The sequence below is a fragment of the Macrobrachium rosenbergii genome, chromosome 52 (assembly GCF_040412425.1).
Source record: "Macrobrachium rosenbergii isolate ZJJX-2024 chromosome 52, ASM4041242v1, whole genome shotgun sequence".
NCBI lineage: Eukaryota > Metazoa > Arthropoda > Malacostraca > Decapoda > Palaemonidae > Macrobrachium > Macrobrachium rosenbergii.
In genome coordinates this window covers 34,537,071-34,561,372 of record NC_089792.1, presented here as the reverse complement: position 1 = coordinate 34,561,372, position 24,302 = coordinate 34,537,071, and the positions used below count along the sequence as shown (strand labels likewise).

Here is a 24,302-nt window from a genome sequence, read left to right as displayed (position 1 = left end):
CGTGTTATAATGTTGATTATTACGACACAATACCTGGCCAAAAGACCAACTAGAAGAGAATTCTTTGATACAGTATTAGTTTGGTCACCATGGAGCTCTGGTAGACCATGGAAGGTAACTCCTTTAGGTCAAAACAGAATGTATAGTAAAAGTAATAAATCTTTGATAGACGAAAAACAAATGTATAAATTTTTTTGTTGTCAGAGAGATTAAAGAGATAAACTCTCTCTCTCTCTCTCTCTCTCTCTCTCTCTCTCTCTCTCTCTCTCTCTCTCTCTCTCTCTCTCCAGCCAGCGTTGTTGAATATAAGTCATAGCGGTAACTCTCTCTTTGTTTTGGCTGGAAGGGTTAGAAGTACATATGTATATATTTTTAAGGTTATTAATGTTTAAGATGACTGAAATGATATTAATAATATAATTTTAAAGATTAATAGAGTAATAGGATAATAATTTGAGGTATATTTGATGTAGGAAGATAGGCTGTTATAAATATTTTTAGAGTTGGGGGTTAGTAAGTATTCGCAGATTTTAACTATTCGCGGGGGAGTCTGGAACGCATCCCCCTCGAATACAGGAGGTTTACTGTACTGTATATATCATATATCCTTGGAGCCTTAGTCCCTGGTCCGGGTGTGTCGGATAATGTTAACCCTTTAACGCCGAAGCCCTATTTTCAAAAACGTCTCCCGTATGCGGCCTCGAGAGAGGTAGCACCAAGCAGAAAAAGTTTTTTCAAAAAATCACAGCACGCTTAGTTTTCAAGATTAAGAGTTCATTTTTGGCTCCTTTTTTTCTCATTGCCTGAAGTTTAGTATGCAACCATCAGAAATAAAAAAATATTATCATATATAAATATTGGAATATATGACAGCGAAAAAAAAAACTCGTATATAATTGTATACAAATCGCTGTAAGGAAAACGGTTGAAGCTAATGAGTTAATTTTTTTAGTTGTATTGTACACTAAATTGCGATGATTTTGGTATATAACAGATTGTAAAACGATTAAAGCAACACAGAGAAAATATTATCACAAAATGATGCATGAATTCGTAACGCGCGGACGTAAAAAAAAAGTTTTTTCAACAATTCACCAAAAATCAAAATATTGTGCTAGAGACTTTCCAATTGTGCCAAAATGAAGGAAATTGATTGAATATTACTAGGCTGTAAGTTTTTTTTAGCTTACAATTGCATTTTTGAACCATTTCGATCGAGTTAAAGTTGACCGAAGGTTGATTTTTTTCTATTTATCGTTATTTCGATGTAAATATTAAAACACTGTGAAGAGCTAAAGGAATGATATATTTTTTGTTGTATTCTACATGAAATTGCGCAGATTTTGATGTATAACACTTTATGTAACGAATAATATGAAATGGCGAAAAAATTACGGCAAGCTGACGCAAGAAATGACAGGATTTTCAGCGGAGTTTCGCGTGCAGGAGAGCGGAGGAAAATTTTTTCAAAAATTCACCAAAATTCTAAATATTGTGCTAGAGACTTTCCGTTTGTTGCAAAATGAAGGTAAATGATTGATTGTTACTCGAATGTAATAATTATGGCTTACGGATGCATTTTTCGATCATTTCGGTCGAGTCAAAGTTGACCGAATGTTTAAAATTCACTTTGGATGCTGGTCCTTCTCCAGCATCCCAGTCTAAAACTCGCCTCACACGCTCACTTCCGACAGGCAGTATGCACCTTTCACGGTCCTGACGCCTTTGTGACATCTCTGCAAACGTTCTGTTGCAGCACGAATACGCTAACACTTGCAAAAGTTCAACAAAACACATCTGCGTCAAAATATCGCTCCCCGCAAGGTGCTGCTCTGATGCTCTCTGATGCGAGATGGGGAAATTCGGCGCATGCGCGTCTGGGTGACGCTCAGAAACAAAACAACAGCTGGATCCGTGAACTCCCAGCATCCGCCGAGGCGCGGGATTTGAAATCTTCCGCAAACTAGGCATACAATTATTTTTCCGCGAATATTTAAAAAAAGCATTTTCAGTCGACGTTTGCAACGTCCACTCGGCATTCGACAGACAATTTTGGACGACGTTTAAAACTTCCAACAGGCTTTTAAGGGTTAAGTTCTTGATAATTGCAATAGGATAATTGAAGGACTACTGTATAGTGAAATCAGAAAAGTACAGGCAGTCCCAGGTTTACGACGGGGGTTCTGTTCTTACACTGCATCGTAAACCGAAAATTGTTGTAAACCGAAAATTGTCGAAAATCGTCAAAAATCCTTACTTTTAATGCTCAGGGTGTATTGGAAACGATGTAAACTGCATTTTTATTGAGTTTTTCATCAAAAAACCTCCAAGTTTTTATTATTCTGCTGTTTTGGAGCCATATTTCTTCCGTCACATTGGTGTACGACGCGTCGTAACCCTGGAACACACGTCGTAAACCGGGAAATAATTTCTGATGAATATATGTGAAAAGTGTCGTAACCCCGGAACGTTGTAAACCAGACCCGTCGTAAACTGGGGACTGCCTGTTTACTGTATAAACAGCAAAATATCCTCCTTGGTAAAATATCTATGAACAAGGTTGAAATTTTGGTAGTTATCATGATTTATATGAAAATATTTCAAAACTGATAAAAGCTACAACCATGAGTTATTTTCTGTTGTATTCTACATGAAATTGTGCACATTTCCATATATAAAACTTTATGTAACGACTAATATAAAACAGTGCAAACATTATGACAACGTGATTTAAAGAATTTCTGGCGCGGACGTAAGGAAAAAGTTTTTTCAAAATTCACCATAAATCGAAATATTGTGCTAGAGACTTCCAATTGGTTGCAAAATGAAGGTAAATGATTGAATATTACTAGAATGTAAAAGTTTTAGCTTACAATTGCGTTTTTTTACCATTTCGGTCGAGTCAAAGTTGACCGAAGGTTGAAATTTTGGCAGTTATCGTGATTTATATGAAAATATTTCAAAACTGATAAAAGCTACAACCATAAGTTATTTTCTGTTGTATTGTACATGAAATTGCGCACATTTTCATATATAAAACCTTATGTAACGGGTAATATAGAACAGTGCAAAAATTACGACAAAATGACGAAAGAATTTCTGAAATTTTTGTCCGAGTTACACAGCTGGGCGTAAGAAAAAGTTTTTTCAAAATTCACCATAAATCGAAATATTGTGCTAGAGACTTCCAATTTGTTGCAAAATGAAGGTACATGATTGAATATTACTAGAATGTAAGAGTTTTAGCTTACAATTGTGTTTTTTTACCATTTCGGTCGAGTCAAAGTTGACCGAAGGTTGAAATTTTTTGTAGTCGACGTTTGCTACGTCCACTTGGCATTCAACAGACAATTTTAGTCGACGTTTGTTACGTCCAACAGGCGTTTAAGGGTTAACAGACTCAAATATGGACACTGCTCATTATCAGTGTCCGATGCTAATTTCAGTACGTCATTTAAGAACCAGGAAACCGTGTGTGGACGGGTTGCTGGTCTCAAACGAGTGCATGCTATAGGAATTGATGAAAAGTATGAGTCCGTTAAGTCAATATTGAAACCATGTAAAAATATCTTTTTTAAAGCTGACTTTGCTGTAGTAATAGTACTAGAAGCCAGCCCTTTTTCAAATAATGGCCTGAAGAACGATATTGCCAGATTCGTGGTCATCACTTTAGCTTCAGATTCTTTCAGGAATAATGCTAACTTTTTAACTGCTGAATCGTACTGTCTGAGAGTAGAGTCCCTTTTATCTGATTCTAAGAACAATGTATTAACAGGATCAATATTAGCACCTCTCTGAGCAGCGAATTTCATGAAGTCCATAAAGCCAGGGCATTTAGAATTCTTGAGGAAGCTGACACAGTCCGAGTTTGTACTATTTGAGTCAACTTTGGCCTGGGTATTTGAATACACCGGAGTTTCAACTCTAGAAGAAGAGGAAACCAACTGCTCTTCAGCCAGTTGGGTGCTACCAGGGCCACTTGACCCTTGAATGACCTGAGCTTGTGCAAAACTTTCATCAACAGGTTTATTGGTGGAAACAGATAGATTTTCTGCCACATGTTCCAATCTATTGACATCGCATCTGTGGAGTGAACAAGAGGGTCCAGATTGGGAGCAACATAACATGGAAGTTTGTGGTTGCTCTCTGTGGCGAACAGATCTACCTGGAGACCTGGTACCTGACGTCGAATCCACTCGAATGATGTTTTGTCCAGAGACCATTCCGACTCCAGCGGAGTTGTCCTGGATAGAGAATCCGCAATGACATTCCGGACACCTGCCAGATGGGTGGCTGATGAGTGCCAACGGTGCTTTCTTGCCAGGGAGAAAATTGCTATCATCACTTGATTGATCCGGCTCGACTTGGAGCCCCCCATTTATACAATGCACTACTACTGCACTGTCCAGAACCAGCCTGATATGGATCTGTCTGGATGGACAAAGTTTTTTCAGAGTTAGAAATACTGCCATTGCTTCGAGAATGTTGATATGGAACTGGCAGAACATTGTGGACCACGTTCCTTGAACTTTTCTGTGTTGAGAATATCCTTCCCACCCGCTTAGAGAAGCGTCTGTGTGAATCACCAGTGATGGAGGAGGAAACTGGAGGGGTACTAACCTTGAAAGACTCTTGACTGTCGACCATGGCCGAAGTCTTTTCCTCAATACTAGCGGAATTAAGGACACCTTGTCTCTGAGTTTGATGTTGGCTCGTCTCCGCCACACTCTGTTTATATCTTTCAGTTTGCCTTTCAGAAGCAGGTCTGTAACAGATGCGAACTGAAGAGAACCCAGGACTCTTTCCTGGGTACGGCGAGTGGCTTTCCTGTTTTTGAGGAACTGCCTGGTGGCTTTGGCTATTTCCCTCCTTTTGGCTGGCGGAAGAGACAGTTTGTGTGAGTCCAGATCCCATTGGATTCCTAGCCACTGAAATCGAGCCTCCGGAACTAGGCAGGATTTCTCCCTGTTTATTTGGAAGCCTAGGGATTCCAGGAAGTCTAGGGATTCCAGGAAGTTGATCACTATGGCTGTTGTTCTCCGACATTCCTCGACGTTGGATGCCCAAATTATCCAATCGTCCAAGTATGCGGCTAACATGATCCCCTGGGACCGTAACTGCTGAACTACTGTTTCTGCCAGTTTGGTGAAGATTCTGGGCGCTATGTTGAGCCCGAATGGCATGACTGAATGAGTAGGCCTGTTTTCCTAGTCTGAACCCTAGGTAAGGAGAGAAGTTTCTCGCAACCAGGACGTGATAATATGCGTCTGAAAGATCTATAGAGGTGGTGACGGCTCCACGAGGAAGTAGGGTCCGCACCTGTGAGATTGTAAGCATGCGAAATTTGTCGCATTGAATGTAAAGATTGAGACGAGACAAGTCTAAGATTACTCTTTGCTGACTGGAGCCTTTCTTCGGAACGCTGAACAATCTGCCTTGAAATTTCAGGTGTCTCACTTTCTTTATAGCCCTCTTGTGAAGCAGGTCCTTTACAAAGTCCAGGAGGGCTTTGGATGGGGACTGATGGAATCTGACTAGTGGAGGAGGACCTTTGCTCCAAATCCATCCCAGACCTTTGGAGACTATGCTGTGGGCCCACGGACTGAAGGTCCATCGGTCCCGAAAAAGATACAACCTCCCGCCTACCTGAGAAAACTCATTGGACGGGAGAGGGCTTACCTCCTCTACTGCCCCGGCCTCCTCTCCCTCGAGAGAGGGAACGTGACGCAGCCCTACCTCTGAAGGAGGCTCTTGCTCTGCTTCCCCTTGCGTTCCTGTTAAAGCCCCGAAAGGCCCCCTGGCTTTCAAATGAGGCGTTGAAAGCCGGAGACGTCACGAAGGTTGGGGAAGCAAGGGTATGCTGAGCAGGCTGCATCAGCACAAACTGGTGTTGAGGCTGGGCCTTTGAAGTTGAAGGCTGACCGACCTGGGAGAACGGTACAGCCTGCATCACGGTCTGGGTGTGAGGTCTTCTGTACCTCCTGAACCTTTTCCCCGACTTAGCTTGAGATCCGGCGGACTCGGTGGCCTTCCTTTTGAAAGGGAGACCCCAGCGGGAGCGGAGGCTTTGATTTGCCCTGGTTGCCTCCACCAGGACATTATTCACTTCACTCTCGGGGAAGATGTTGACGCCCCAAATAGAGCTCTTCATGAGCCTATTGGGCTCATGCCTTATGGTGGCGTCCGCAAAAATGTGTTTGCGGCAATTCACCCTTGCCACGATAAAGTCATACAGGTCCGCCTGGAATCCCGCCAACAGGGATTTGGTTAGGACCTGGAAGAAAGGTTCTTCGTTATAAGTAACCGCTGTTGCCTCTGTCAGGCACAAAGAATTCATGGAGCGACTCAATCTGCACCTGGCCTCAAATTCAGCTTTTAGAAGAGCCTCCGGAATCTTGGGAAGCTGTTCACTGAATAGAGATGAAGTGCACTCGGGGTCGAGTTTGCCCACCGTGAACGTGGCTGGAGCTCCCAACCAAAATTCCGAATCTCTGGGGAAGACAAGAGAAGTGGGATCTGTCTCCCAGAGTTGAGGCAGCGGTTTACCCTCGATGCCTGCCTGACAAGTCAGCAAGGCTACCTTAGACATGCAGGGAGTAGGGACAGCATCACACAATGAGAACATAGTGAAGGTCCCTTTGAAGGGGGTCAGTTTGGTGTTCTCCGCCCCCCACTCCGTGAGAGTGCGCAGCAAGGCGGATTGGGCTTGGTCCCTAGGAAAAATAACTGTCTCCTTGGGGACTTTGTCTGATCTGATCCAAGCCTCTTCAGTAAGTCTGGCATAGCCTGGGTAGGGAGGCACCAGGTCGGGTGGGAAGAACTCCAATTCTTCCAACCTGCGTGTACCCAAGCCTTCAATTGTAAGGGTATCTTCATGCCAAGGGGCATGAAGAGCCAGACGGCAAGGGTTTCCCTTATCAAAGGGAGGAAGGCTGGAGGCAACCGGAACGGCGTACGTTTGAGCCACCACTCCGGAGCACACGAACCCGGAGAGCACGTTCTCCTGATTCTGCATCCTCTCAGCTAAAGACTTCCAATGATCATCGGAAGACTTCAAGCCCAAAGCGAGCTGAGAGGAAAGATCACTTATCCTGGCTTCAACCTTCTTGTCAAGCTTTTGCAAAAGGAAATCTGCAAAAGCCTCAGGGTCAAAGTTAGGTTGAGGGGGACTCACCTTAACCGCCCTGGATCTCGACCCCTTGGCAGGGGGAGCAGCCTTGCTGGTTGAAGCCACCGGACTAAGAGCCCGTGACTTCGAGGGAGCTACAGGATTAGATTTGTGAGATCTAGAGGACTTGGGTAAGCCCTTAGTTTTCAAGGTTTTCACCTTGGGGACAGTAGACCTCGATCTGTCCTCAAGGTAAGTGGATTTCTGGAAACCCTGAAATGAAGATGAAGAGGAAGAAGGAGAATTGAAAAGGGAGCTCGCTCCCCCTGCCTCACTTACCTCCCTACCTTCTACCTGGTCCGGCTCGACGTTCATGGGCTCCACATCTAGATTGATGGCCGCCACCTCTTCCGCCACCTCTTCGCATACGTTGTCGTCTTGGGAGGGCTGCGTCTCTACCCGGATCTGCTCTATCAAGGGGGCGGCTACTTCCGCCGGAACTGTGGCTGAGATCCGGGCGCCGGGGTAGAGGAGATTACAGATCCCTTCTGAAAGGATGTAGGGTCTCCCCGACGGGACGTTCCTCCCGAACCCGCCGACCCAGGCCTTCAGGGTCGACAGCGAAGAGTCGCGGGAAGTACGGTCAGACTGAAAGAGAAGAAAGGCTTACTAAAACGAACACCGGACGCCATATTCATCAATATAAGCCATGAAGTCAAGTAAGACTAAAGGTTAGCGGACTTGAAGCTTACCGACTCATCCATCACCTGCTCATACAGAGCGTAGCACACCTCACAGCCGTCTGGGTGCCAGACGATCAAGTCCCCTACGCAAACCGCACAGCCGGAGTGGGATCGGCACACTACATGGCTGTAGGGCTGCTGAAGGACCGCCGTGCACCCAGGCTCCTGACAGCGTACCATCTGTGATTGGATAGATGATACATGAGTATGCTAATTAAGGCACGCCGGAGTAGAGCCGGCGGAGATAGAAGCCTTAAACTAATATGGGTGATGGAGCATGCTTATTGACAATCCAAAAACCCGCCAGAGATAATCCGACTGAATAAAGATAATATACAATACATGAATAATGATAAGTTAAGGACCGCCGGAGTTGGTCCGGCGGTAATAGTACACCTTAACCTAGGATCATGCATCATAACAATTAACAATAATAATATAAATATAGTATAATAAATAAACGCTGCCGGAATCCGGCAGTGTTACGGTAAAGAAAAGCTACAGAACGGTCAACTCATATGTAAACAGCAGTACTTGGCTGGTTATGATACTCCGCCCTGGTTGCCTCAGAAACCCCGTAACTTCATACCTATGGTAGCGGCGGAGGAGGCGGAGAGGTGACCCCAAAACTGGATCAACTCTCAACGCCTGTGGCAGAGAACATGTAGTGAAAAGCGCCAACCGACCGAAAACCATACCCACCGGAGTGGTAACATGTATAAAAACAACGGGAGATCTGACAAACCCAGCGGAAAATGAACCTAGCGGAAGCCAAGATAGTATCCCTGGACTTGTGTTCGGTGCTCTAGCTAACACTGAGGAAAGCGAACAAACAAAACACTAGCAAAATGGCGGAAACCAAAAGGCGGAGGCCAGATAGGTGGGTAACACTTATCTGGACGCCGGCCGAAACTCCCCACGGGGTGCCGGACATAAGAGACCGACGTCCCTCGCGCGGGGAGAAGTCAAGATCACACGCCAAATGCTAAGGAACAGGGAGGAAGGAACAAATGGAGGGGTCAAGAGGCGGTGGTCAGGTAGGTGGGAAAAACCCCCTGGACACTTATAGGAACTCCCCACGGGGTGTCGGCCGTGGAGACCGACGTCCCTCACACAGGGAGAAACTAGAGACACCCGCCAAATGTTAAAGAGTGGGTAAGGAAAGGCTAGGCTAACAACATGAAAAAGACCGTGCAACCTACGACCCCAGACCCCCCAACGTCAAAACTTTTTGACTTGGGAGAAGGTAACAGAGGTATGGAAGGGGGGGGAGAGAGAAATTCCACGCAAGGTCTGGCCACCCTCCAACGCCGACAGCCTGGACGGGTAGAAGGCTAAGTAATGAGGAGACCCGCCCTATTCTAACCTACCTTTCGAAAAACCAACTGGTCTGGTCAGGTAGGCCAAAACAGGGGAGGGGGGGGGGGGTCTCCAAAGCCTAATGACACCCTCCAAAACATGATGGTATGGTCAGGTGGACCAAGAGAACGAGGAACTCCCTCACCCAACCAACACCTCCCTCCAAGCCTCAAAACGACATGGTCGGGGGAGCTAGGGAGCATGAGTATCATGAAAGGCGCCTAACCTAAGTAGCCTAACCCTCCGATTGCGGACGAGAGGGCTAGGCCAGAATACCCAACAAATAAACTACTTGACTTGAAGTACTACGAAAAGTTAACCAAATGATATAAAATATAATTGTATATAAAACAAATGCACAGGAATACACAAAAAATATAAAGACTCGTGCTAAAGAGAGGGCCTAACAGCTCGCGACATGTTGGACGCGGGTGATACATAAAATGGCCGACCCTAACGCTGAATCAAAAACATTTTTAATCCATCCATCACCATCACCGTACATATCAGGAAAATCAATAGCAAAACTGTACCATCTTGGAGAATGTATCCCTTCGCCGCGAGAGGAAGGTGCCCACGAAAAAGGAATATTTACGATCATAAAGGCGAGAGGGGGAAGCCTCCCCAAATAGCCTAGTTTCGCTAAGATACGGGAACAACATCCCCCGCCAACGAAAGGACAATTCGTCCAAAAAGAACTTTCTGAAGGGGCAGAAATAATAAATAACGTAATTAAAATATATAACCGTGTAAAACACAAGCAGAATCTCACTGCTAAGGCTATAAGAAAACAAAGGCCAAACATGGCCGAGGCGAGGCGAACGCGGAGGAACGCCTGAGTTAGTTAACCCCGTAATTATTGAATTAAAGGTCAAATAAGAGGCCTCAATAACAAAAATCCCCAAAAGAAGATGGAACTTAACTTGGAAGCAGAGAATTCCTGAACGGATGACATGAGTAGCGTAAATATGGGTCAAAAAGCAGCACAAGAGAAAGACACAACGATCTGAACCAACGTGCTAAAATGGAATAAGACCAATATGGCGGCTGAGGTGTTGGTTGGCTGGGCAGTCAGCGTTGGGTATGTGACGGCCCCTCACTTTCCTGGGTTTTTGAGATTGGGAATCTCTACAGGGCAGAGGCCTGTGGCAGTGTCAACACATGGGAATCTCTACAGGGCAGAGGCCTGTGGCAGTGTCAACACACACTCACCCTTTGTGTATACCGACGTCTATTTTGATTAATAGATGATCGAACTGGGGGTAGTAACCCCAGCATTCCTGATAGCTTTTTTCTGTGGTATTTTTAGCAATACTTATACCTAGAAATAAGTGCTTAATGGTTATTTCACCGGGTGACACAGGTCGAACCCAGAAATGTCATTTTTGCTATTCAGTTTGAAAATTTTCATTACAAAACTTGAATGCTTGCTCTTGGCCAAAGATTCATCAGGAAAAGTTTCACAAGAAAAAAAATTAAGTTTGGACTTCACATTTTATAGAAAATGTGAATTTATTATCTCCAATAAAAGTTTGAGACTACTGATTTTTACCAACTGAAACTTCAATGGTCTTCCACTCACAAATTGTATCATGTTTTCTTTATTTACTCACACCACCTCCTCGGTCATTTTCTCTGATTCATGATCATGTGATAAAACCTGAAGTCAAAAAATGATCTAGGGTTGGTTTGCCTACAAGTGCAATGAAATGAACATCACCAGATTCACTACTGCCACTATTAGAACTATCTGATAGTTCAAATCCAATGCTATCATTGTCATTTCCAAGTAAAAACCTTCTGTACAATTTCATCATCGAGAGAAACCCCTGCCCACAATGGCATTCTGATGGTTACTGAAGGTCTACACTTCATCCTGAAATAATTCTGTAAGTTGGAAATCAATTTTTGCCACTTTGTTGCTAGAGTATAGACAAAAGGTCCTTACAATGATGAGGGAAATGCTTTATCTAGTACAAGCTGCCTAACTTGAACCAAAAGAATTATGACAGGAGGGAAGTCCTATGCCATAGATGAGAGTTTTTAGTTACTGAGGGGGGTCAGTCTTGTGCAGCAAAAGGATTAACTCTGTTTCTTCGTGTCCTCAGCTGTGGGATTTGTTAAGATGCCTTTGAAAGATTTACATGTGGGCTTCGCCAACATGCCTTACAACACAAGTATCACTGAGCAGTATATAATACTTACTAAATCTATCAACATTTATTACACTCAAATTTATCATTTCCTTATTTTCTGTAGCAACAGTCATGATGATGACAATTCTATCCAGTAGTATCTGATGGGCCATTTGAAGTTGGTAAAGTAAAATAGCCAGGTCCATTTTGCCAGGCTGGGTCCTTACCAATCATATCTGGGCTATGTGATTCGGAAGTTAAGTCTGCTACATTCTGCTCTGTGTCAACTCACCACCATTTTCTCAGCTCTGTTTTGATCTGTGTCTCCGCTATGCAGATGACCACAAAATTTTTAAACCCATGGAGTTCATTTTGAATCTGTGATTATACAGTTGATGAATCAATAATATGATATACTGATGCAAATTCCCAGTTGCACTCCCTTACTATAGCTACTTTCAACTTAGCTTCCATAAGAGTTCTAAACGAGAAACAGACAACATCCAACCTGGTCAATCTTAATTTTTGGCACAGTCAGACTTGCAAGAAACTTACACTCATCAATTTGCCACCTTACATAGGCACACGCTCCATACTCCTGTATGCTGTCATCAGAGAATATTATTAGGCTGAGCTTTCCAATAGATGGTTTTAGGGATCTTCTGAATACCAATTCTTCTATTCCATATAATTCTGTGAATAATTTTTGTCCATTCAGTCTCACATTTGGTAATCATGGACCTCATCAGTATGAATGGTACAGCAAACCCCAGTGGATCATAGAAAGAAGCAGTTTGAATCAGTATCATTCTGTTGGTAACAATTTCAGGAAATTTAGCTTCAATTTCATGATATTCTAAATTTGGACTAGTCTGGATCCCTTATACTCTTGGGGAAAAGTTGACCTTTACTGTCAAGAAAATATAGGCTTCTTTAGGGTTCCATTTTAAACTAAGATTTTCTCACATTCAGATCCTGTCATGTTTGATATTCTGATTCTCATAATACTTGCTGATTATCCAATGCTTCACAGGGAAACTTCCCAGGGAAAGTATCTCTGTATTCTGGATCTAGTTGATTGCTTTTTCCTCACAATCATTGTTGTAGGTATTTCATGCGGACATTCATGTCTTGTACTTCTGGGAATCCACTACCAAACTTTTCTACAGTATCTGTTAAAGCTAAAATGCTTATGGTATTGCCAGGCCTCTCTCCTAAGGTTACCGAGGTCAGGACATAATGATCAGGTGGTCTATTATTGTCCGTGTCTCTCCAAACAAATCTGAGTATGTTCATGCTGTGGGCTGAGATTGACTGTATGATGTATCTTGGATATGTCACCAACTATTTTCTCTTGTCTCAACCTAAAAATTACTCCTAGCAAACTACAAGATGTTGGGTCCTTTTGGCCAAAATTTGTTCACCTTCTGTCCCAACTATAATGCAGAGGAGTTGAACACAGTGCATAGAGGAGTTATAAGTGGACTCGGGTGTCAATATTTCATGCTGTGAATATAATGAACTGGGCCCTTAAAACCTTGAGCCACCTCCTCATTTAATTTCCTTGTCACGCACATAATGACTACAGTATATCTTGATTTTCACTTTGATATCTCTTTGCATATTCGTTGTCAGATCTCTTCAGTATAGCTTCATTGTTCTTAACCCTTAAACGCCGAGCCTCTATTTACAAAAACGTCTCCCTTATGCCGGCGGCGTTTGGGAGTTAGCGCCGAAGCGGAAAAAAATTTTTTTTCAAAAAATCACAGCACGCTTAGTTTTTAAGATTAAGAGTTCATTTTTGGCTCCTTTTTTTGTCATTGCCTGAAGTTTAGTATGCAACCATCAGAAATGAAAAAAATATCATTATCATATATAAATATTGAAATATATGACAGCGCAAAAAAAATTTTCATATATAATTTTATACAAATCGCGCTGTGAGCAAAACGGTTAAAGCTAATGGATTATTTTTTTTCTTTGTATTGTACACTAAATTGCGATGATTTTGGTATATAACAAATTGTAAAACGATCAAAGCAACGCAGAGAAAATATTATCACAATATGATCCATGAATCCGTAACGTGCGAATGTAAAAAAATGTTTTTTTCAAAAATTCACCATAAATTGAAATATTGTGCTAGAGACTTCCCGTTTGTTGAAAAATGAAGGTAATTGATTGAATATTACTAGACTGTAAGTGTTTTAGCTTACAATTGCAGTTTTCGACCATTTCGGTCGAGTTAAAGTTGACCGAAGGTCGAATTTTTTCTATTTATCGTAATTTATATGAAAATATTTCAAAACTGATAAAAGCTACAACCATGAGTTATTTTCTGTTATATTCTACATGAAATTGCGCACATTTCCATATATAAAACTTTATGTAACGACTAATATAAAACGGTGCAAACATTACGACAACGTGACGAAAGAATTTCTGGCGCGGACATAAGGAAAAAGTTTTTTTCAAAAATTCATCATAAATCGAAATATTGTGCTAGAGACTTCAATTTGTTGCAAAATGAAGGTAAATGATTGAATATTACTAGAATGTAAGAGTTTTAGCTTACAATTGCATTTTTCGACCATTTCGGTTGAGTCAAAGTTGACCAAAGGTTGAAATTTTTTGTAGTCGACGTACGGTACGTCCACTTGGCACCCAACAGACAATTTTAGTCGACGTATGATACGTCCAGTAGGCGTTTAAGGGTTAATGTGGCATATCACTTCACAAATATCTTACAAAAATTAGGACACACTCCAAAAGAGACTTCAAAGCCTGTGTACACCCCTACAAACTACTGGTATAGAGTTCAAAGCACCTGCCACAGCAAAATAGTAGATCTGTCTTTTGGAAGTCTCTTTTGGAATGTGTCCTAATGTTTGTAAGATATTTGTGGAGTGATATGCCATTTGTGATACATGTGGAGTACAGGAAAAAGCTTAACTTTCCAAAGTCTTCCAAAAGTACTATCCAAGTGGCAGCTATTTGCTTGAGGCTACTTTACCATCACTTTTATTATTATTAAGCAGTTAAGCATACCACTGAGCTAATTTATTTAGCTCTCACAGGGCTGGTTTCTAGGATTCCACCAAAAAAACTCACTCCAAGGTAAACAGGAATCAGTACTGCTAATTAATATATAGTGGAATCTTCTTAGAAATTTTCTAATATAGGCAAACCTTTTCAAATTCTAGGTGATTCAAGTCTTGTTATAGGGAATAAAACACTGGTAATCAAAACCTTGAATTGAAATGTGGTATTTGACAGCCCTACAATGCCTACTCCAAGCAGACATGTTATCTGAGTAAGCTCATAAATTTTAGTTGCATCAAGACCCACAACAAAGAGATCAAATCCCTCTGGTATTCGAATTTACACTGAAGGATACATTTTACCTTTAATAAATGAAACTTCATCTTATCACAGGTTCAAATATTAATTTCTGAAGGAGACGATTTGAACCTCCTCAGTTCAGTAATGAGTCTATTTCTCTTGTTGGCCAAAAGTAAAACAGTACAATTCAGCAGATACCTTTAAAAATGGCAACCAAAGAATTTGCAGTTGCTGAATATGGGAGTTCACACATTATCCCAAGGAAAGAATGGTCAATTAAACATCACATAAACAGTGATCAATAAAAACTCATTATGAGAAGTTCTCATTTCCAAACCTACTGTTGAGGCATTTCCAGCAACTGCACTAAATTTCTTACCAGATTCCATAAGATAAAAGTCAGGAAGTCTTGTGGTATAGTGGAAATAACTTTCACAATGATGAAGCATAAGCATTGGATACTAGAACAGGCTTTGAGCCGTTATCTCTTGCACCAGTCAGAACAGGATCAGGTACTGTAGTTTGGGAATTTAATACCCGGAATCCTCTGCACTTCAATTGAGAATTAGCACTACAAGATATGGAGGTGTTATTAAGAAATATAACTGTAAAATTTATAGTAACTTTACTTAATTGCCCTCCTCCCAGTCCTACTTTCCAATTGTCCAAGGCTTACGGCATGAATAATGAGCTGGGATGACAGATGGGATTTAACTTTCCTGAACGTGCAAGTGCACTCTGAGATGTCGGACTTGCATTCTTCTACTTCCTTTGGAGGATGTTCCCGTGGGAAACATCTCATGGTCAACGAAATAGAACTCAATAGTTATTGGTTTTTATTAAAGAATTGAATATATTATTACAGAAAAATCATATTTTTGCTGATAAGTTATGGTACATTTTTAATATTAACATATTAATATGTGTATTAAGATAATATTCCTTTTCTAGACTGGAGGCCTGTACTTCTTTTTCATTGAGGACTGGCAGACTATAAGTGACTACCGCCACACTACTGGAATCACCAACATATATGGCGAACCATCTGGGAGACGACTTGTAATAGTCGATACAAAGGGTGAAGGCTTTGTGTATAATCCGGTAAGGAGAGATGGACATGTTTCATTTTCTATGTTACAATATTACTGATACTTGTAATACATTACAGAATTACAGAGGATAATATATATATATATATATATATATATATATATATATATATATATATATATATATATATATATATATATATATATATATATATATATATATATATATATATATATATATATATATATATATATATATATATATATATATCAGAAATTAGTATGTTATGGGGTTATATGACGCGTATATAAATCCGATCCGGAAGAAATTTGGCCCCAAAACGGGTTCCAATGCACCCAGAGCATTAAAAGTAAGGTTTTCTTATGATTTTTGACGATTTTCAACGATTTTATATATATATATATATATGATATATATATATATATATATATATATATATATATATATATATATATATATATATATATATATATATATATATATATATATATATATATATATATATATATACATATACAGGCAGTCCCGGTTATCATGGGTTCCCGTTCCCGACAGCGTGACAATAACCGAAAATTGTCGCTAACCAAAAATCAGCGATAATAGCATTGATTCCTGGTTATTGGCGCCGATAACTGGTGATCAGCGCCGATAACTGGTTATCAGCGATGATAACCTGGAATTGGTGTTGAAAATCTGGTTATCGTTGTCGCTAGTTAAGTGCTGTAAAACCGGATCGCCGATAACCGGGGACTGCCTGTATGTGTTATATACAAGTATGTATGTATTTATGTAGGTAAATTATATATATATATATATATATATGTATGTATGTATATGTATGTATATATATATGTATAGCCTATATATGTATAAATATAAGGGCCAGAGCTGGGGCTCAAAGTACAGTATACACCATGAAGGAAGTAATAGGGAAAGGCATCCTCATCCTTTAACAGTTTATTTCAATGCCAACTTTTCGCAACGAATCCCAAGTCACATTTTCAAGGCTGTAAAATATAATTTGTGAACATTAATAACTCAGATTAATTTGTGATGATATGCTATGGCAACAGCTCTTTATGAAGTAAAAGCATTTAAAACAAAAACCTGATTCAAAGACAAACCCAATAAAAGTAAAAGGAGTTCACTAAAATCTTAAACCAACCTACCTATATGAAAGAAAGAGCAACACTAACAGTAATAAATAAAAACAGAGTGAGGGAAACCAGTTACCCAAGCTAGGCTATAAGCAGTTTTACAGAAGACGATTGAGTGTTTTACAATGGTACAGTCTTTTTGATGATTATGGATTCTAAGATGGTTAAGTCGTTGTTGTTCTGCACTTGGTCTAAGATGGAAAAATCCTTTCTGTCATTATAAGTTTCATATAATTTTGAATGGTGACGAATATTTGACTGTTCAGGATTAGATAACCTGCTACCTGTTCTACAGCTTTTGTTTGATCGTTTGGATTTTTGTGTACCTAATTTCAAATCTAATTACCAACAGTTCTTTTACCAATTGAATCTCTTTCGCCGTATTAAGACTTTGCCCTTCGACACCGATCTGAGTGCTCTGCAGTCCCAGATTTCATCCTGGCCCATCGCTTATTTAACAATCTAAAAACGAGATGGACTCCGTTTCTCAGCAAGTACGACTTAAATATTTTAAAGAACCCGGCGAAAGAGGAAGACGTCGTAGTAATAAAACCCAATGAAGGCAAGGGTCTTGTCATTCTGAACAAAAATGAATGCTCAAATAAAATGGGGGACATTTTAAACGATCAAACAAAATTCGAAAGAATAGGCATGCCTGATTTTTACAATATTTTCAAAGTAGAGGATAAAATTACCAGATTTTTAAGAACACTCAAACAAATAACGTTAATGATAACACATACCAAGACTTATTTTTACTGGTTCATCATATGGTATTTTTTAGTCAAAGGGAGCTGCGAGGGCTTCAAGCAGTTACGTCTGCCTTAGGCAGCGCCCTGGCTAAATCCCTTATCAGAGAACTTATAGCACAGGGTTGGCACATATTCATTCCAGTTAATGGAAGCTTGTCACTATTGTGATAGGATATCAGATCTCGGGGGGTCTGCACTTTGACCCCCTATCCGCCGCATTCATGAATCAATTCATGGCTAAACATCTCCACTGGTTACACCTTTCCATTTGCGCTTCCGTGGCTAGTTCGAATGAATCGGGTCAAAACGCGACTACGCATCTACTGCGCATGCGCATATTGCCAACCCAATGTTTTTCTAGCCGTGCTTTTTGGTGTGTGTGGTAAAATCTTTTCCGTTGTAATTTGAAGGATTTCAACTTTATTTGGCATGAAGTCTTCATCTCAGTCAACGGGGAATAAGATAAGTACCTGCCCTACTGCAGTCACAAAATTTAGTCCTGCTTAACTAATATTTTCATATATTTTATAGTGTCCGAAATGATGGCTCGGGAGCATCATACCGCTACCCGTATTTAGGCTAGGATTGTGCCTTAATTAAAGCGAAAAGCATAGGTTAGGGTAGGATTTTTAGATTCAGCATGTCAAAAAACCCTAGCTTGAACTGTTAAACATGCTTGGAAACTTTATATAAACCTGCTTGTTATGAAATTATCGATAGCCCGAACGCTAGCACTAAAGTTAAGGCTAACCTTTGCTACTTTTAGCTTTACTGAAGCGGATGTTAGCCGCTTTCGGTATTTAAGGTAATTCTTTTTAGTGTTATTTATTGACATAACTATATTTTGGACATTTTGTTAGAGGTTTTTGTGTAAAACCTCCGATTTATGTCCCATTATCGGTGGGGAAAAAATGATTCGGGCTTCTGGAACATTCTAGAAGGTTCCATCGAAGCTCTGTTGAAGCCTTCGACTCAGAATTGTTTCGTAACGAAAATTGCATATGATACACTGGCTCCCATTCGAGTTACCAGATACCTCAAGTCGAATTATTTCGAAATAGTAGTTCTTCTCATGACGAATTGATTCGAAATGGTAACTTTTTTATGTCGAATTGATTCGAAATAGTAGCTCCTTTATGTCGAATATTGTAGTATAGAAATGAGTTATGAACTCAAATAAAGATATGTCGTTCTAGTAGCTGTAAGGTTGTTGCCATGCACCAGTGAAGTCGTGAGTATCGATTCTTGCCAAAGTTATTCATCTGGGGCGATCGATGTCCTGTATTGGATATACCTAGATCCCCTAGTCTAGGCTAAGCCTACATGGTAGCCCACATTCTTGGTGTATGATACCCTCGACTCGAATGGCATGGATTTACCTGTTGCTCTGTCATAGAACAGACATTATCCCAATACTATTCGACTTCCTTGGTCGTGATCATAGATTGCCCATCAGTTGTAGCTCTCCCCCAGTGAGTACCCCCCCTTTTTCTCTTGTGCCTAGCGCCCATTGGAGACGAGCCTCGAACAGGGATGTCGACGGGGCATGAAACCAGCCATTCGAGATAGTAGAATGAATGTCACCTCATTCATTCATGAATATAAAAAGAGATGGTAGAATGATTGTCACCTCATTCGAGTATATAAAAACTATATGCTCGTTTTTTCTCATGATGTAATGGCTTATATAACATAATTCCTTAAACATTTTAGGGGTGTTTCATAGTATTATTTTCTTTTATAGGCTTTGCCAAATAAGTGTGCTAATGCTGCCTGTAAGAAATGGATAGACTCCATCAAGACTCAGCTTGAGTTTTGTCGGGGGTGTGCTCCCTGCAGTGTACAGGGTACGGACCATCCATACTGGAGTCTGGAAGGGTGTGACATATGTACTGAGTGGCTGTCATGGGCTCGTATGGGCAATCACACTGTTTCTGGCTCTGTGGCAAATATTGATATACAACATTTAAGAGCATGGGTAAGAGGATTCTCCGAAATCGGCCCAAAAGGTCCTCTTGGCTATTTGCCAGACAAAGGTGTAAGAGATTTTCTCTTCCCCATGGCCAGAATTCAGTCGGTCAGGGGTTATGAGAACTCACCTGATGATGTCGTGGTGGATTCTAATGCATCCACTGTGGTGCCCCCCTTCATACCAGGGGATGAAATCGATTTGGGAGAATCTGAAAATCTGGATGATGAGGGGGATCTATCTGATGCTGAGCCTCGACCCCCAATAGGTCAACCGATTCCTGGCAGCATCCCTAGTAAATCGGCTCCTATGGACATCGATGAGGATAATGTTTCAGTCCGCACAACTGCCTCTACTAAGAGATAGTTTGCGGTACAAGAAGCTAGGATGTCTGCAATGGAATCTAAGCTGGACAAGTTGATAGAACTACAACTTGCAAAATCTTTGGATACAGGGGCTCAGGGACAGACTCTGGAGCATGCACAAGTGTCAGATCCACCCATTAATATAGATGATTTCCTAGATTTGAGAGTGGTGGACGAGCCAGAGCAGTATAATCCCTGGGTGGTGGCATCACGGCTAGCTAGAGCGGTGGATGGCATCTTCTATGATAGTGATGTATGCACCCCTCTAGCCAGGTTAGAGTTTGTAAAACCTTTTGTCCAATTCAAAGGTAGTAAGTTTCGCTTTTGATGCCAAACACCTAAGACTCTGGCTATGGTACCGGAGGAAACCATGATTTTTACCCAGGATCAGGCGAAGGGCTTCCTTTCTAATATCTACCAGGACCTGGGAGGTAGTACTCTGGGCACCCAGGTTCTTGCTAGAAACCTTCCCGCCTTGAAAGTACCAGTCGGTGAGAAGCTCCCATCTATCACCAATAAACTGTTCAAATCTTGGGAAAAGAACTGGGTAGAGTCAGCCGCCCATGGGACGAAGTTCTCTTTAAAGGAACTCCAGGACTTTGGAACAGTTCTGCCAGATCCCATGGATGATATAACAAAACCATTAGCAGGCTTCACAGAGGTGGTGAAGAAAGGCAAATTTCTAGCAAACCATGCCCGTTCATGCTTTTTTGCGGACACTCCTTACCTTGCCCACACCCTGTGTGTTCAGGAGTTCGAGGCGAGGAAACTATTAATGTCCTGCATTACAACCTTGACGTTAATGGAATCTCAGACATACCACTGTGACCAGCAAAGAGATTCAGTGCTCCCAAGGTTACAAATTCGGAACATGGGCCCAATCTTCATTCACCTTCTGGAGGCTTGGGCGGCGTCCAAATTAAAACTTAGACGTCAAGCCCTAAAATTCGCTGACCAGAAGTCTATGCCAGTAAAGGAGCTCCTCTTCGCCTCCCCTATGTGTAGTGACCTCTTCCCTAGGGACCCACCGAGGTATCAGATTTGAGGAGTTACTAGGATATGACCCGGAAGCAGACCTAAGGTGGGTAAAACGCAGGTAGAAGGCTTTTAAAGTACCAGCTCTTCCTGCGCCAGACCCAGGACAAGGTCCCTCTTCCCATAAACAATTCCCTATGCCGCACTCTCAGCCATCCTTGAAGAGCAGCAGTGCACTGCCATCTCAACAATCCCAATTTAGGCAGTTCCAGGAGGCTCGAGGCGGTCGTGGAAGAGGCGGATCCTTTCGAGGGAAGGAGGTAACAGGGAGGACGAGGTGGTGGTAGAGGTCAATTCAACCAAAGATTTCAGGTTGGGGCAGACTGAAGAGGGGAAGGAAAGTGTGAGGACCTGGTGGTATTGAAAGGTCTGCGCTGGGATTGGAAGGGCCCCTTCAACAAATACTTTCATCAGCGCAGCACAAAAGAGTCGATCCTATTTGTGAACAAAATGCTAATAAAGGACACAATAGAGAAATGCCACTTTATCAGGTTCCAGGGGAGGCTTTTCAGTGTTCCAAAGAGGGACTCTCAGGAAAGGAGTCATTCTGGACCTCTCTGTCCTCAACAAAACAATAAACTGTCCCTAATTCAAAATGCTGATGATAGATCAGATAAGACATACCTTGCCAAAGGACAGCTACACCTCTTCTATCGACTTGAAAGACGCATATTGGCACATTCCAATCCAACCTCATTTTCGCCAGTATCTAGGATTCTGTCTGGGTCGCCAGTCTTACAGATTCAAAGTGATGCCATTCGGCCTCAATGTAGCCCCCAGAGGATTCAGACCTTGCAGGACTTCGGGTTCCTAATCAACTGGGAAAAGTCACGGCTGAAGCCAGAAAAGAAGTTCAGATGGCTAGGCCTACAATGGTGTCTAGAAAGCGGAAAGCTAGCCCTACCAGGAGACCTCCAGGAGGTCAATAGTAGATCAGGTAAAGAGGTTCAGAAAAGCCAAGAGTTTTTCCAGAAGGAACCTAGAAGTGCTGCAGGGCAAACTACTATTTGCATCAATAGTAGATCTAGTCTTGAAAACGACTTTGAAGGATTTGAACCAGATTCTCATTTTAAAGGCAAACAAATCATTCAGAGACCACAAGGTCCCGATGAAAAGGAGGTGCAAGACAGTGCTCAAAAGAATCAGAAATCTTGTCCGGCTGGTCCTGAAACCAGTCTCAGTGACCATTCAACGGATGTGGCAAAGGATGGATGGGGACACTCAGATCAGAACAGAGTGTCCAGAAAGTGGTTGGGAGATCTTGCCATATCAATATCAAAGAAATGATGGCAGTGCTCCTGTCACTCAAGGGACTGAAACCCAAGAAGGGGTCTCACATTCAGTTGTTCATAGACAACAAGCCGGTGGTACAATGCGTGAAGCATGGGGGATCAAGGTCAAAGCCACTGAATCATATAGTGCTGGGGATCATGAGATTAGCTCAGGTGAAGAAATGGTCTCTGTAGGCATCCCACCTTACGGGAGCTCAGAATGTCCTAGCGGACTCCCTCTCCAGATTCAAAGCCCAGGAAGGGGAGTGGGAACTGGACAGCCTGTCATTCTGCGGGATCCTCCAAGATCACCCATATCTTCAGGTAGATCTGTTCGCAACACGCGACAATCACAAATTACCGAATTCTGTCACCCCCTATCACGACCTTCGAGCAGTGGCCAGAGACGCGCTTTCGCTGGACTGGAACCTGCTGGGGAACATTTATCTGTTTCCCCCAACGAATTTATTAATGAAAGTAGTACAACTCCTCAAGGAGTTCAAGGGAAGGGGAGTAGTGATTGCTCAATGTGGCCGAACAGCCCTTGGTTTCCAACCCTACAGAAGCTGACTTTTCATTACAAGCCACTACATCTTCCTATTCTTTCCCAGCAGGTTCAAGGGATAACTGTCTACGCCTCCTCCTTTCTGACGAAAAGCCTTCACGTGTGGACTTTCTCAGATCCCTGTGCTTCATGGAATGATCACCTGGAGTCAGGGAATTCTTAATCACTAATATTAAGGGGAAATCTGCCAAACAGTATCAGTCAGTGTGGAACAAATTTGTCTCATTTGTTAGGGACCGTAAACCAACTACCATCGATAATAACTTTGTTGGGGAGTTCTTTGTGTTTGTATTTGACGTAAAAAAGTTGGCTCCCTCCACTATTAAAAATCACAAGGGGGCCCTTGCGGTTCCTTTAAGGTACGGATTCGGAGTAGAGGTGCATGCAGAAGTGTTTGAAATGATGATGAAATCAATGGCTCTCCACAGGCCGAGTGAACAACCATGTGAATTATCATGGGATATAGATATAATCCTAGCTGCTCTGAACAGACGTTCAGAAAGTATGAAATTTTTGTTAGAAAAAACGTTTTTAGTGGGCCTGGCGATGGGAGCCAGATCAGCTGAGATCCATGCACTAAAAAGAGATCAGTTTTGTTCTTTCGGAAAGAATAAAGTAACTTTTTCATTCGGAGATTTTTTAGCTAAAAATGAGAATCCATTTCATAGACGGAAACCCATAGTTATCCCTCCTTTGCCCTCTAATCCGAAGCTGTGTCCAGTGGCCACAGTGAAAAAGTACCTTGATCGCACCAACCATATCACGCAGGGGCCCCTCTCTTTTTGGTACTAAATGAAAGCACCCCACTTTGCCTAGAAAGCCTCAGAACCAGCATTTGTAAATTAATTGTATATCTATGCCCAGGATCAGACCCAAAGTCACATGACCTCCGTAAGTACACAGCCTCACTTGCCTTTTTCGGTAACTTTAGTATGGAGGACATATCCAAGTACACGGGGTGGTCTGGGCATGGAGTGTTTGTCAAACACTATGTTAAACAAATGCGAGGTGTCCAGACTGCGTGCATATCCCTCGGCAAAGTCGTAGGCAAGAGATAAGGACGCCCGGAAGGTGAATTGGCTGGCAAGAGGAACTCTTCCTTTAAAGTGAGTGAGTGTTTTAAAAACCGGTAGGTTATTTTTTCCTGTTATAGTCTATTTCTTTTGCTCTTCACCAATACACAGTCTCTTCGGAGACAGCTTAAAGGGTGGGCTGTTACAGCCGTAAAGGGAAAGGATTTTAGATTTCGGTTTGAACCCAAGGGAAGCGAAAAAGCTTTTTTGGTTAGGGATAGTGGCTAAAAGTCCATCCTCCCTGTCAAATGATGTTTGATGGCTTTATAAATATACAAAAAGCCTCTTTAAAATGTTCTCTGGTACACCTGCATGAGGCTCTTGCGGCTCCCTTTGACTAAAAAACGGGGTTTGAAC

The 24,302-nt window shown here is 41.8% G+C and overlaps 1 protein-coding gene across 1 annotated transcript in view; it reads left to right on the top strand.

Moving 5' to 3' along the window:
• Oseg6 (intraflagellar transport protein Oseg6) overlaps positions 1 to 24,302 on the top strand; it is a 458,610-nt gene that overhangs the window by 250,605 nt on the left and 183,703 nt on the right. Inside the window, 1 exon segment of the mRNA XM_067096238.1 lies at positions 15,639 to 15,788. Within this exon segment, the coding sequence (XP_066952339.1) occupies positions 15,639 to 15,788 (150 nt within the window).